The 16,044-nt window shown below is 36.1% G+C and overlaps 2 protein-coding genes across 2 annotated transcripts in view; both read left to right on the forward strand.

Annotated features, from left to right (window-relative positions):
* The window catches only part of LOC148939138 (uncharacterized), a 303,986-nt gene that overhangs the window by 232,403 nt on the left and 55,539 nt on the right, over window positions 1-16,044 (forward strand). The window lies entirely within an intron of this gene.
* The window catches only part of LOC148939139 (uncharacterized), a 258,930-nt gene that overhangs the window by 196,716 nt on the left and 46,170 nt on the right, over window positions 1-16,044 (forward strand). The window contains exon 15 of the mRNA XM_089107216.1: window positions 7,037-7,177. Within this exon, the coding sequence (XP_088963342.1) occupies window positions 7,037-7,177 (141 nt within the window). The remainder of the gene's footprint in view (window positions 1-7,036; window positions 7,178-16,044) is intronic.

Genomic DNA, 16,044 nt, shown 5'->3' on the forward strand with positions numbered 1-16,044 from the left:
TACTACTAGTAAGTGAAAAGTCGAAGATATTTCTAACTGACATAAATGGTTCTTCAACTAAACTGTTCTGAATTGAAGTAAACAAAATCTAAAAACTTTCTTGATAAAAAGAAACATTTACAAATTACAAAATATACAATTTATCATATCTGCCGTTTCTTCGAAATGATATCTTGGAATTTGTAAATCTTTGTCATTCAAATAATTTGTGACGGATTTTATTTGACCGCAAAGATGGGTAGGAAATGTTCAACTACCTTTTTTTAGGAATGAATGCAGGAAGGGGGTGGGGCTAATGGCCCGACTCCCCAAAGTCCAAAATTTTCAATAATTTCTTGGTACTTTAAATTCATATTATCAAATACTATGTGTTTTTATCAAGCCCCCTCCCCCCTCTGAAAAGGAATCATGTCTAAGTGCCTGCCCTAATCCTGTTGGTATCTTCCCATATTTTCGTAGAACCTCTACGACTGGTAAAAGATTTTGTATCATCCATAACTATTTTGACCTTCAATCAAGTGTTGTAGACTTTCCTAAAGCTATTATTCTATAGTAGAAAAACACATATTCGAAGTGCTTGGATCCAGACCCCAGATGATCTTAGCAATCCAAGCAGGTGCTATCGTCCCTAGGGGATTACTTTACATGATCTTGGTGTTCGATTTATCTAATTTCGTCTTCCCAGTCTGGCCAGAAGGAACGAACTCCAGCTAATTTCGGCTCACTTAGTTCATGTTGTAAAACTGTAGTAAAATGACTCTTCGCTCTTTCAAAATAATCTGCATGCACTGATATGCTTCTAATCGTAGGAATATCACCTCTTAAACCATAGAAGGGATTTTGCTTTTCTTGGGGGGAGTAGGTCCCTATCAATCTCGATGAACACTCTTATTGGGAAAGAGAGAAGAAAAGAAATCTTCTCCCTTCACAACAACCTACATGTGCTGGTCTACTTCCAGCCGACGCAATATCACTCTCATAGCTCTTTGAGGTATCTCCATTTTTGGGGAGAAAGGGGTTATGTCAATCTCAATCTTGCTAAAATCTTTCTTTTTGAAGAGGGGACAAAATGTTTTCTCTTCACAGCAATCCGCATACTCTTGTCTGCTTCTGACAAAAGCAAAATCACCCTCTTAACCCTTGAACGTTTATTTATTGTTGTTTGGGGGGGGGGGGCATTTTTTTTTTTTTTTTTTTTTTTTTTTTTCGCGTTCACATTGACTTTCCGCGTTTTATTTGTTGGTTTGTTCTTCGGCACTCGCATTGAATATATTTTTTCGTTTCGCGCTGAAGAAGAGAGGTGTTTGTCCCCTTGAAATATTCGCATTGTTGTTTTTTTTTTAGTATTTTCATTTGGCCTTTAAAAACCCCATTTTGCTCGTTTTTCTTTCTTTATGTTAAATACTCTGCTGACTGAAATTGGAAACCCGATCACCGAAAGCAACTGTCAATCTGAAGATGGGCTGTTGGACAAAGGCGAGTAAATAGTAATGACTTCCTGTTCTTAAACGTTCCGACCTGGGTTAATCAAATGTTATGCAACGAATTTGTACGCAAAAGAATTCACTCATTAGATTATTCTGAACACAATTGTAAATTCAGTAAAGTTTGCTTTCGCTGTGAAAAAAAAACCCAGATATAATTATTATTATTTTATTAGTGTTACAGGCCTGCTTAGCGCAGTGACTACTAGCGTGTTGGACTTCAAATCCGAATATCCCGGGTTTGACTCTTACAGCTGTCGATTTTTCATTGGAATGTTGTTTCCACAGTCTAATTCTTCCAACATTTTTCGTATAAATGACGTCACATATAGTTGTAATAATTATAATAAATTTTGCTGAAGATTAGTGTCTGTGCTAAATATTTTAGAAAACCCAGTGCAATCTGATTTGGTTGTCGGTGGTATAGAAAGTCAGTGTAAATGTGCAAAAATGTTTCCTGAATGTAATAAAATTAAATTAAAACTCTAAAAAAACTATCTTTCTTTTCATCAAACGTAGCTTGATCCCCCGGTACTATCTTTGAAAGCCGCTAAATGGGATTCCGGAAAAAAATGCCAAACAGTCAAAAATATTCAGAAAGCAAAGTAACCAATAATTCAACTCTGTTTACGATTGGTGATAAGAATACAACTGCTTTTTTCATAAATTGGACTTGGATGTACATTTATCAACGGAATAATCCTATTATTTCAGTTATCACTATGTATAGCTTTTACTTAGAGTACCAAGGACAACGAAAATAAAATCTTATTTTTTGAATTTGTTAAGTGGAAACTTGCAAAACCATATATATATCTTTAAAAAAGCTTAATTAGAAATTCAGTTTTTAGCGAAAAAGACCTCCTAATGTAATTATGCAGTTTTGGTAGTAGCAGACGCCAAACTTAGAGAGAAAACGTGGTGAAAAACCAGCTAAAAATGAGCTAAACGCAAATAGTACCAACCTGCTCAAGAAGGTTTAGCTTTCTTTTGAAGGTGCAGTCTTTGGGACTCAATAGATTGTACAAATAGGTGCTACAAGTAGCACCTATTGTTTCAACCGTAAATATCAGTTCTAATAGATGGAAGACTTCAGCCAGAAACGCTAAAGCTTTCAGGAATTTCAGTTTCAATTGGCCAATTTTCCAGTGTAATGTCAGTATCAGTTAGAATATTTTTGCGTTTGTTAATTAATGTTAGTAGATGCCTTGGAAATTTATCCAACATGTTCCTTTCTCCTATGAACTTGACATTGGAAAAGGATGAGGGGTAGCTTGACCTTTGCTTAATTTAAAGTCTGTTCTTGGAACCGAGCCAGGATGTTGACGCTGTCCCGAATCAATTTTCAGCCATGCTAAAAAATTTCAGAGAATCGACTTGACTTGTTTTGGAACCCAGACAAAACTTCTGTCGGCTTTGCAATCTTTTATGGGAAAAATCAGCTAAAAATGAGCTAAAAGCAAATAGTACCAAACTGCTTAAGAAGGTTTAGCTTTTTTTGAAGGTGCAGTTTTTGGGAATTTACAGATTGTTAATGTTTGAATTTTTACGAACAAAAATTTTTGTCGAATTTGATTAATTAGTGTTGCTTATTAATTTTCCAGTTCAACGGAGCAACACTGACAAAGAACTTGGTACTGCCCTTTAAACATCAAAATTTTTAAACAACCGAAAGAAAAATCTTAAACAATAATGGTTTTCAGATATGAAAGAAGGGTCCTGAGGGGGGGGATTTTTGGGCACTTGAAAAAGAGTAAGGGAAATTTGAAGTACCTGGGAGGGTTGAAAAGGGAGGCTTTGAATAGATTTTGGTGGAGGAGTTTGCGTAGCTGTGGCGCTGCGGTACTGCGGTACTGTGGCGCTGGTTTGATACTGCGGTGAGCTTTTAATAGTAGTCATAGTAATAATAAAAGAAAGTATATTCTTCACATTAAAAAAGCTTCAGTAGTAAAATAATTAGTTTTTTAACGATATTTATTAGATAAGCTACTCCTGTTCCAATTTTTGCTTATAATTTATTTTGGCCTCAAAAACCTCGCCAAATGCTAAACCCCAAATGCTGGTGAAACTACATATATAAAGCCGAAGCGGTTTCAATGTTTTCCGTGAGTGGCAATTCCAAAAATATTGAGATCAGAAAAGTGTCAAAATGGACACGATGTGAGGATCGTTGCTTTTTTCTCAAATTTAGAGTAGATGGTGTTCTGCTGGCCACTGAAGTTAAGGAAATCGTTAGCAAAACAAATCGTTGGATTACAACATTGAAGAATGTCAAACAGTAGGAATCCCTCCCAAAGTCTCGTTAAATCATGTGCTGATTCAGTAATTTCAGAAAATAGCGCAAATGGGATATTGTGAAAGATGGAATACGTGATGGGATATTGTGGTTGCTCCTCATGTGTAACATGTGTAACTGGTAGTAATACAAGATAATTAAAGATATATATATATATATATATATATATATATATATATATATATATATATATATATATATATATATATATATATATATATATATGTGTGTGTGTGTGTGTGTGTGTGTGTGTGAATTGACACTGTGATCGAATATTGTATATTGTGAATGGGATACTGTGTTTGTTCCTCATTTCTAACTCGGGTAGCAACATAAAAAACGGCAGCGCAAAAAAAATCTTGTAAATGGAAAAGATGTAACCCTTTTTCGGCTTCCAAAAGTTGTTGTGGCAATTATTGTCAAACGGAAACGTATAGCCTGTTAATCTCAACACACTCTGTTGACTAGTTTATTTAGTTTACCTTTTGAAAAAATTTTCATTTTCTGTTTACCGATTCCGATTCCGTTCATTTCATTCCGATCTGGTTTGGTTCTCATCATATTTCGGATTTTTTTTTGTCCAATACGTTATGATTATCTATTTTTATCACTCGCATAAATTTTTATCACTCGCAACACCAAACCTTATTGATTATATTATAGTAAACCGAAGACTGGCAGTATCAATACAAGATACTAGAGTATATAGGAGGGCTGTTATTGATGTTAAAAGTAAAGATCACCATCTAGTATTGTCTAGGGTTAATTTAAAGCTGAAACTTCCGAAGGGTAACTACCTCCCGAGAAGTTATAATGTTGGTAGACTCCAGGATGAATATTCCTGGAAAGAGAAACTTTCCAGGAACAGTTGAATACTAAACTTAAGAGTTTAAGATTTGACAATGTGGAAAATGGTTGGAATAATTTTAGAAAAACAATTTGTGAAGTTGCTCATGGTGTCTTAGGGAGGAAAGTTAGGACTGCTGCTAGGAATATTGGAGGAGAAGCTTGTACAAAATTATCTGAGCGATAGATCATATGAAAACAAAAGAAATGTAAAGAAAGTGGAGAAACCATCAAAATATAAACTAAGGAGGTGTGAAGTGGGGGTCATGGATAAAATTGCCAAGGATCTGGAAGATGCAGCTAGACGGCATAATAGTAAAATATTGTACTGGCATGTTAATAAATTAAGAGGGAGTAGTCAATCCGGACTTGTACCAGTTAAAGATAGGAATGGAGCCACAAGCAGTGTAGTTAAATAGAGATGGGCAGAAGATTTTTAGAATGTGATAAATCGAGATAGAGTTGCAGGAAAAGATATAGAAAAAAATGAAAAAAGTTTGTGATACCTTGGATGTGAAGGAAGATTTGTTTTGTAAGGAAGAATTAGCGACATTACTAAAAGGATTAAAAATAATAAGGCTCCAGGTGCTGATAGTGTGGTAAATGAGTTTCTTAAGTATGGTGCCTCGGTGGTTAAAAATAAGTTACTGAAGATTATGAATATGATTTTTTTTAAAAGGGGAAGTGAACACCTTAATTAAACCACCGTAAGAAAGATGATAAGAGTGGGTGTTGTAATTATCGAGGCATTAGTCTGGTCTCTGTAGGTAGCAAATAACTTAGTAATATGATATGTTTTAGACTGAGAGATGCTTTAGAAAAAGTTTTAAGAGAAGAACAGGGTGGTTTTCGAAAAGTTAGAGAACGTGTAGACCAAATTTTCACTTTTAGGCTAATAATTAAGAAGTGCCTGAGTTTTCAAACACCTTTGGTCCTCAGTTTTATAGATTATGAGCAAGCGTTCGATTATGTTGATAGAAGGGCTTTAGCAAAGGTATTATCCTTGTATGGTATACCAGACAAATACATTAAAGCTATGTGTTCTATATACGAGAATAACACTGCTGCGGTTAAGGTAGGAAAGGAGGTTAGCCACTGGTTTGTACTAAATCAGGAGTTAAGCAGGGTTGTGTTCTATCCCCCTTTATGCGGGTCATTTTGATGGAATTTGTCTTAAGGAGCACAGGAAAGGCAATGGGAAAAATGAATGAGATTTTAGAGGTTTTGCGAGTTCAGGATGCTACAATAGGTTTGAAAATTAATGTTAAAAAGACTAAGTCACTAAGGCTAGGAATAAGTGAAGATGAAAAGGTGAGGTTGGGTAACGAAAAGATGAATCAAGTGGGCAGCTTCACTTACCTTGGTAGTATTATTAGTAAAGACGGTGGGAGCAGTGAAGATATTAAAAGTAGAATAGCCAATGCTCAGGGTGTTTTTTCACAGTTAAAAAAAAAAAGTTTGAAAGAATAGGAAGATAAGTCTGCAAGCCAAGATTAGAATATTAGAAGCTACAGTGATGACAGTGGTCAAATATGGCTCTGAAGCATGGGCTCTCCGAAAAGCGGATGAAGATTTGCTAGATGTTTTTCAGAGTTATTGTCTACGGATTGTTCTGGGTACTCGGATGACTGACCGTATTTCAAACAATAGGCTGTACGAAAAGTGTGGCCCAATCCCGCTTTCTAGGGCTATAATGAAAGAAAGGTTGAGATTACTACGGCACGTTGTGCGGATGAAAGATGACAGATTGCCGAAGATTGTCCTTTTTGGGCAACCGCCAAGGGCTAAACGGAAAGCAGGTCGTCCTTGTCTCGGGTGGGAGGACGTCATAAAGTGAGATTTAAAGAAAATGGGAACTATCTGAAATGGGGTAGAAAGGGAGGTCTCGAATAGATTGGGATGGAGGAGGAGCGTGTGTAGCTGTTGGCCTCAGGCGGCTTGGTGCTGCGGTGAGTTGTTAGTAGCATTAGTAGTATAAGTACTATAGTACCTATACGTATACTATACTATAGTAAGTACTATAGTATCTAATTAATGGGGATACAAGGATAAAAAAGAGAAAAGATTCTCCAGAGTCATTGCTGGCACATAGGGTGTCGAATCGCCGTTCCAGTTACTGGGTCTTTTTACAGGGAAAAGTAGTAAGCTTGTCACCAACCTTGCTGCCGCCGGATTGAACCCTGGGCCCCGTATTGCCAAGCAGAGCTTCAGTCTACTGTGCTACAACAGGTTGGAGATATAAGTATTATAAACTAAAAATAAGCGAATTAATTGTTCATTTTATCAAATCATGCTTAACAGAGAAATGCCACTGATCTAAGTGGATTTTTTGTCTCTAAAGTTCGTCAGTGTTGCGCTTTTGGTGTTTAATTGTGGTAGAATATGGAACTTAAGTTTTATTTTATTTTAGAGTTTATCAGATAGAAGTCGTGCCTCTCGACCAGCTTCTACTGCCAGCAGTGTTGCCGGTGATAGCGTACCTGCGTCTAGGCCAACAACCCCCTCGCCTAGCATACCCACTCCATCTAGTAATGAAATTGATTATAAAAAGGTGAGTTTGTTTAACTAGATTATGAGGCCATCTTCACGAGGATGTCATACCAGTGGCGGATCCAGGGGGCCCGGGGGGACCCTCCCCCCTCCCAATATTTTTCTGGCGCCTTCATACCTTGTTTTAACATTAAAAATTTGAGTCAGCTTAGTATCACAATTTTTAGGCATGATCAAACATCATGTAGCATAGTTAATAAACTTATAAATATGCTATCTTAGGAACAGTGATGGGTATGGAACCATATGCTCTTCCCCAGGACAAACTTATGCATGAACATATTTTAATTTTTCATCAAAAGAGAAGTTCAAAGTGGAACAGGATGGACAAATCTAACTTTTTATTGAAAAGTGGTTGATTTCAGTAAGAAGGGAGATTAACACGAGTTCGTGTCTCACCCCCGTGAAAATAGGCCCTATAAAACAATTAGCCATCTTAGTCTTTGGGAATTTACAAACTGTTACTGTTTGAATTTTTACGAACAAAACATTTTGTCGAATTTCAACCGAAAGAAAACCAAAATTTTGCCTGCGGACAGGCTAACGACCCTGTCTGCATTTGCTTGAATAATTGAATAAGGGAACGAGAAGAGGGGGAGGATAAACTACCTTAAGTAAAAGTTTAGCCGTTCCCTTCTTGCCTGCAATTTTGTAAAAATGTAACATATGACTCATTCTCTCAAAATTGTCGTTTTCACGATTGCATCATAATAACAAAAAAATGGTTTTCGAATAATTGTCAAATTGGAAAAATTTTCTAATTAATGTGTATTTGGAAACGAAGACTTTTACCCAGATCAAATTTCAGTGGTGAATCCAGGGGGTGGGGTGGGGGGACCCCCCAAGATTTTTCCTGGTGCCCTGATACGGTGTTTTTTCTGTTTTTCATCTTTTTTTTTAAAAAGACCTGTCAGTTTGGTCAATTATTGGCACTCTTGTCACAAACTGTAGACTAAACAGACAGGGATTTTGACGACAATTTAGCCTGCGGACAATTTAATTATTAGATTTAAAATTAGTAATCTAATTTAATTATTTAATCCATTTAATTGATAAATTAATTAATTTAATAATTAATATAGTTTAATTAATGTATTTATTAGATATATTTTATTGTTAAATTATTAGATTAACAAGATTAAAATTCCATTAATAAAAATTAAAAAATAAGTAGAAAACCGTAGTGTAGTGTTTTTTGAGGATCAGAGAAAGGCTAGTTTTCCTCCCTCCCCCTTGTCCCCTTAAAAAAAGAAACTAAAAGTTCCAACTGGATCATTGGGCCATAAGACAAAACATAGAATGCTTATCAAACTCTGTATCAAATTCCTGGCCTTTTAGTGAAACGTACTGATTGCATATAATATAATATAATGACAGTAATATAACGCAATATAATGCAACACTAAACAGTAATATAATAAAATACAGTCGCTTGCGTTTAGGGGGAAAACGCATACTCTCTTGTGAGTATCCAAAAACTAACTGACAGATATGATCTACGCTCTCAGGGGAAGCTGCTCAACCCTCTGAATAATTTAAAGTAAGATCTTAAAATTAATTATTTCAACTGTGATAAAAAGTGTAAGGGGGAGGCCTTTTAGGGGGGAGGTCTAAATGCATATGGAGATTGCCCTCTCCCCACACTGTTTATGTATGATTTTATACTTAATTTTATATTGTCAGAAAATGAGAATATCATTTAATGTTTCTATTTATTTGTTGTGAACTGAGTTAAGTATAATAATAATAATAAAAATAATAAATAATAGGGCTGGGTAGAAAAATGGTACAATGTGAAGGAACTTCCGTCTTTCAGTCGCAGCTTTCAACATATTACGTTTAAACGGGAAACGGGTTTTTCTTGATTGGGTGCCGCAACCTTGAAACCATTCGATCCTAAAAAATTATTTTAAAATGTGTATTTATTGTTATGCAAAGAGTTGTAGAGCTGATATAAATATTAATGCAAGGCTGTACCCAGGGGGGGGGGGGCTAGGAGGGTTTGAACCCCCCTCGAAATTTTTGTCTGACTCAAAAAATGGATAATGGATAATATCCATTTAATTTTGTTAAATGGATAATTTAACAAAAATGGATATAAAAATTTGTTGTTGTTTTTTTGTGTGTGTGTTTTTTTTTTTTCATGTAACAGATCATAATTGCAAACATTCTCAGACCTCTCCCCTAGGCGTCAGATTGGCATCTGCCTATACTGAATAATGTTTAAAGAAATTGAATTACTTTGGCCTTATTTGTGATTTGTTAAGGGCCATTTTTTGTTTAAATGCTTTTTAAGATTAGTTTGTATTAAGTACATTAATTAACAGATTAAATAAAAACAATCGGACTAGAGCAAAATATTGTTTTTAGATCAACCTACGAACTCTTACATCAAAAATAAATAAAAGTGTTTCACCCAAAACTCTCCATCGAAACCAATCAAAGGCTGATGCAACACTTCGCATTGCCAAAGCAACATAATTTTGTGTTCCTTAGTCTAGTTTTAATCTGTGTCCTTGAATTTCCTTTCTTTTGATATCGCAGCAATGGTGCATATCTGTGTGTACTGTATGCATTAAACCATTGTTAACCCGATCGCTAGAAACTTTAAGAAGTCGTTGAGTTCACTATTACGAAGGTTTTAAGTATAAAACCTCCGAGTCGTTTAAAGGCTTGGGTATGAACAAAAACTGAACTTTTAGGCATCGTTTTTGATGCTAACAGGACAGGGAGGTTTGTTCCAACCACTGTAAGAGAATCCCTTCGTTTCTTTGGCACGAGGCAAGTCGTTTTTATGCAAAATTATTTTTAGCGTGATTTTGGTAAAAAAAAATCATAGAGAATCTAGAATGTGTCAACAGTTCGAAAAGATTACGAGATGCTAGTTTAAAATAAAGAAAAATATATTAACCCAAGTATGCGTTAATTAAACTTGCTCCTAACGCAAGTTTATCGGATCAACCTATTTTGCGCCCTTCCCCCCCCCCCTAAATTTTTTTATCGGATCAACTTATTTTGCCCCCCCCCCCTAAAAAAATCCTGGATCCGCCCCTGGTTTCACTAAACCTGAATATCTCTGTCTCCAGCCCAAAATATAAGAAGTTAAATGTTTTTTTTTAAGACTTACGAGAAAATAAGCGTCAAGTTTTAGTTTTCTGTCGTTTATTCGGATCCCTTATCCATGCTCTACAAGTTATGGCAAGACTACCTAATCAATTCTAAGACGTTTGGCCACGCACGAATTTAGTTTGTCCACACCAAAACAGTTGATGATAGATGAAATAGGGCGAGTAAAAAGTACCACATCGCCTTAATATAAATCGGTGGTTTCTGAAATTCCGTGGGTTTAAATCAGTTAAATATCCCATGAAATTTAAAAGGAAAATTCGAAAGACACTCTATTTTATAGCAAGATAGTTTATTTCAAAACAAGTGTTTCCTTTCAAAGCTTAAAATAAATTTTGATTAATGATGAAGGTAAATTAGTATAAACAAAGTTGCGAAAGATTGAGCTATGTTCTAACGGGAGTCGAATTTTATTTTGGCTCGCTTCTAATTTGGACAAGAGTTGACTAATTCGTTTCTCTGGCTTGCAAATTAATATTTAAAATGAGTGCTTTCTTTTCGTGCTATCATAAAAATAAGGTTTTTAAGATAGGTGTATTCAAAAGCTGTGAGAGGGCTAGGAAATTGGCACAGCCTTGTCAACTACGTAAAGCAATTAAAAGCAGAGGCAGGTTGGCAAAACTAAGATAAACGATTATATTAAACATAAAGTTAACAAATACGGATATAGGTGAATAAAGAAATCTAGCCCAAGAAAGTTTTTTGTGCTTGTAATGCGCTGAATTCGAAAATATAATCGTAGTTTTGAATTATCTCAGCTTCCGTGGAATAGCGTCTGAAGCTTTCTTTAAGCTTTTCTTTAATTTTGTAGAAAATATAACATTAAGAAACTTAGGCTAAGAACTTCAAGTAAAAGAACTTAATGTTTAGTGCTTAATGTTTTTTTTAGGGTGGGGGGGGGGGAGAGGCTTAAATATGAAATTGCCAAAGATTATTCCTTTTGGCTACAATATCTTCGATTGGTAAGGGGGGTCAGTGCCTCCCAGATCCTGAAAATATCTTTTCGGGGATATTTTCAACAGAAAAAATATATTCTTTTTTTTTTGTGTGTGTGTGGGGGGGGGGGTCATTGAGAAAATAAAAATATAAAAGGTGCCCCTCCCTTGATACTTGAAAATACATTTTGCCCCCAACCCGGGAATGGTCACTTTGGCCATTCATGTGGGGCAACTGAGCCCCGAATGGTGTGGGAAGAAGTTATAAGACAGGATTTGAAGGAAAATGGAACTTCACTGTAGGGTGGGGGGGGGATAAAAAGTGAAGCTTTTCATAGACTAGAGTGCAACAGGAGGGTGCGCAGCTATGGTGGCCTCAGGTGGCTTAATGTTGCAGTGGGTTTTTATTAGTAGTATTATTACATTTGAAAAGGTTTATTTTTGCGGAAATATCTTAGTAAGACTAGATAGAATTTCACGCTTAGTAATACATACTAGGCGGAATTCACGCTACGACCTCTCTTGATCTTTCTTGTTGAATTAATTTTGAATTGACTTATCGAATTGATTAAATTTTATTTTTAAATTTATTGTCCATAATAAATGTAATAATTCAACACTGATGGAGTAATAAAGAAAGAAAAGAAAAAGAACAACTTCTGACAAATACAAATAAGGGCAACCGTACATAGGAACAAACGCATGATCAACGGAGGACAATGCCAAAAGTGCTTTCACCTCTCATTTCTTTTTTGCAACGCGGACGCTGGACTAGCCACTCTGTACCGTGAGGATTGTTAGTCCAGAGAGGTAGCCGTGGCAAATATTTCACATACTTGTAGTAACACCTCCCTGTATCCTTAATATCTGAAGCAGTAAGAAGAGACCAGAATGGTGCAAGGGCGAGCAGATTCGGTACAAAAAAATACAATATAAACGCTAGCTAAGATACGGCCGTTAAATGTAAACTTTAATGCAACTAGTAAACCTTAAGCTTTCCTAGATCTCCTGGCAAAAAAAAAATCCTTCAGAAATTCATGCTCGGAGCGAAGATTTGACACAATCGGTACACCAAGATACATCATTCTATCTTGTGCTGTGTTCACCCAACTGAACATTTGTCGGACAATCTGAGCGGTGATTGAACGCCAGGAACTCAGTCTTACTCTCATTAAATCGAAGACCAATACGTTTATACTCCCTATCGAGAATTCGAAAATTTTCCTCAATTCCAAAGGCTGTTCTACTAATATCACGGATGCCATCCGCATAGTTAGCTAGTGAAATATCAATACTTTCGAATATACATGTGGGTAGAACTTTCTGTTGTGGCACAATGACAGTACTATTAAACAGGCACAGAGAAGTAAGTCTCGTCAGACGAATGACGAAATACTGTTGTTTATAATGCAGGAAACACTCTCTGAGTGAGGTATCGAGTAAACAATCACTTTTCGGGCAAACTTTCTTTGATATTTTAAAGAAATAATTTTTAAAAAAAAAAATCATAAAAAGACGTTTTTCAAAGAAAAATTAAGTGCTACATTAAATCAAAACGAGCAAAAATAAAGTTTAAGAATATCTAAACTTAAAACGAACTGAAATTACGATAAATAGGAGTAGGGCTACTACTACTACTCCTAACAACTCACCGCAGCGCCAATCCGTCTGAGACCAACACAGCTACGAACGTTCCTCCTCCATCCCAATTTATTCAAAGCCTCCCTTTTTACACCCTCCCAGAAAGTTTCCATTTCCTTTAAATCTTTCTTTATGACGTCCTCCCACCCCAGACGAGAGGGACCTGCTTTCCATTTACCCTCGACGGTTGGCCGAAAAGGACAATCTTCGGCAATCTGTCATCCTTCATCCGCAGAACATGTCCTATCCATCTCAACCTTTCCTTCATTATAGCCCTAGAAAGCGGGATTGAACCACATGTTCCGTACAGCCTACTATTTGAAATACGGCTAGTCAGTTGAACACCCAGAACAATCCGTAGGCATTCTTTCTGAAAAAAATCTAGGAAAAATTCCTCCACTTTTCGGAGTGCCCATGTTTCGGAGCCATATTTGACCACTGTCATCACTGTAGCCTATAATATTCTAATCTTGGTTTGCAGACTTATCTTCCTATTCTTCCAAACTTTTGTTGAACTGTGAAAAAAACCCCTGAGCCTTGGCTTTTAATACTTTTAATATCTTCACTGCTCCCTCCGTCTTTACTAATAATTATATCAAGGTAAGGGAAGCTACCCACCTGATCAATCTTTTCGTTACCCAATGTCACCTTTTCGTCTTCACTTATTCCTAATCTTAGTGGTTTAGTCTTCTTAACTTTAATTTTTAAATCTATTTTAGCACCCCGAACTCGCAAAACCTCTAAAAGTTCATTCATTTTGATCTCACTCTCATCTAGGATGCTTAAATCATCAGCATAATCTAAGTCCAGGGGAGTTTTTCCTCCTCATTTGATTCTGTGGTCTCCCATTGCCTTTCTTGTGCCCTTTAAGACGAAATCCAACAAAATGGTCCATATAAAGGGGGATAGAACACAGCCTTGCTTACTTAATACAAAGCTGGTTAATACAAAACAAGCTGCTAACCTCATTTCCTACCTTAACGGCATCAGTATTATTCTCGTACATAGCACTAATCACTTTAATGTATTTGTCTGGTATACCATACAAGGATAAGACCTTTGCTAAAACTCTTTTATCAACAGAATCGAATGCTTGCTCATAATCTATAAATAGAGGACCAAAGATGTTTGACAACTCAGACACTTCTTAATTATTAACCTAAGAGGGAAAATTTGGTCGACGCATTTTGTACCCTTTCTAAAACCGCACTGTTCTTCTCTTATAACTTTGTCTACAGCATCTCTCAGTCTAAAAAGTATCATATTACTAAGTAATTTGCTACCTAGAGACCAGTCTAATGCCTCGATAAATACCATAATCACCCTTATCACCTTTCTTATAAAGTGGGTTAATTAAGTTTTCCTAACTTATTTCTAACCTCAGAGACAACATATTTAAGAAACTCATTTACCACACTGTCAGCACCTGCTGCCTTATTATTTTTTAATCCTTTTAGTATTGTCGCTTATTCTTCCTCACAAAACAAATCTTCCTTCACATCTAAGGATCACAAACTTTTTCATTTTCCTCTATATCTTTTCTTGCAACTCTATCTTGGTTTTACAGATTCTCATAATGTTCTGCCCACCTCTCTTTAATTCTTTCCTTATTACTAATTGTTGCCCCGTTCCTATCTTTAACTGGGACAAATCCGGATTTACTACTCCGTGTCAATATATTAACATGCCAGTGCAATGTTTTACTATTATGCCATCTAGCTGCATCCTCCAGATCCTCGGCAATTTTATCCATGGCCCCCACTTCACACCTCCTTAGTTCATATTTTAATTCTTTCTCCACTTCCTTTACATTCCTTTTGTCTTCATATGATCTATCACTGATCAAGCCCCTTCTCCTCTCTATTAAACATGAAGCTTTTTCACTAATATTCCTACCAATATTAGTATTCCTACGAATATTAGCAGGGCTAACGCCCCCTAATCCTTCTAAAGGCCAGAGCGTTATTAGCGCTATAATGAAAACGATTTTGATTTTGAGTAGCGTGTTTTATTCTTCACAAAATCAACAAAAAAAGTACTATGATAACAAATATTACTGAAAAAAAACTAATGCGAGTACAAACTAAAATAAAATTCATTTCAAAAAGTATCAGCAATTTAGGACTTAATTTATTAAATAGGAATCGTTTAAAATATTTTTTTTTTCTAGTAAAGCACAAATGACTCTCCGACCTTTAGAGGTTGTTGGCCTTGCACCTGTTTCGTATTGTCGAATTTATTAACTGTATTGTTAATTCTGATCATTCTGATTATTAATAACTTCTGTTCGTTTTGGTTTTCATTCATTCACTGATATATCATATCCCATCAATATATTATTTGTATTTTTTATTTATTATTTATTTAAATCAGTTTATTATTAGCGATTTGTGTCTGCTTCTAGTGTGAAATATAAGGTTTTGAGAATTGAGGGTGCAAGAATAGGCTTGAAAATTAATATTAAGAAGACTAAGTCGTTTAGACTGGAAAAAGTGAAGAAGGCTTGATATTGGGTGAAGGGAAGATCGATCAAGTGGATACTTTCACCTAACTGGGTAGCAGTAATAGTAAAGATGGGGGGTGTAGTGAAGATGTTAAAAGTAGAATAGCCAAGGCCCAGGATGTTTTTTCACAGTCAAAGGTAAGGAAGATAAGTCTGTCGACCAAGACTAGAATATTGGAGCTTCTGAAACGTTTAGTTCTGAAACGTGGGTGTTCCAAAAGACAGAGGAGGATTTATTAGATGTTTTCAAGAGGGAAACATCTACGGATTCTTTTGGGTTCACGTCTGACTGACCATATTTCAAAGAGTAAGCTATACGAAAAATATGGTTCTATCAGGGCTATAATGAGAGAAAGGTTAAGATGGCTAGGTCACGTTCTGCGGATGAAGAATGACAAATTACCAAAGATAGTCCTTTTCGGCTAACCATCTAGGCCCAAACGAAAGGCAGGTTCGTCCCGGAATGGAGTCGGAAGAGGCCGTAAGAAAGAAATTAAAGGAAATGGGGACTTCTTTAGAGGGGGGATGCAAATAGGGAAGTTTTGAGTAGATTGAGACGGAAGAAGAGCGTGCGCAGCTGTGCTGGCCTAGTGCTGCAGGGCCGCACGGTGCTGCAGTGAGTTGTTAATAATAGTAGAAGTATGGCTTAATGTGGCTCTATAG

Source organism: Artemia sp. Qi Xiang Cuo, chromosome 21 (genome assembly GCF_049724085.1).
Source record: "Artemia sp. Qi Xiang Cuo chromosome 21, ASM4972408v1, whole genome shotgun sequence".
In the NCBI taxonomy this organism is placed as follows: domain Eukaryota; kingdom Metazoa; phylum Arthropoda; class Branchiopoda; order Anostraca; family Artemiidae; genus Artemia; species Artemia sp. Qi Xiang Cuo.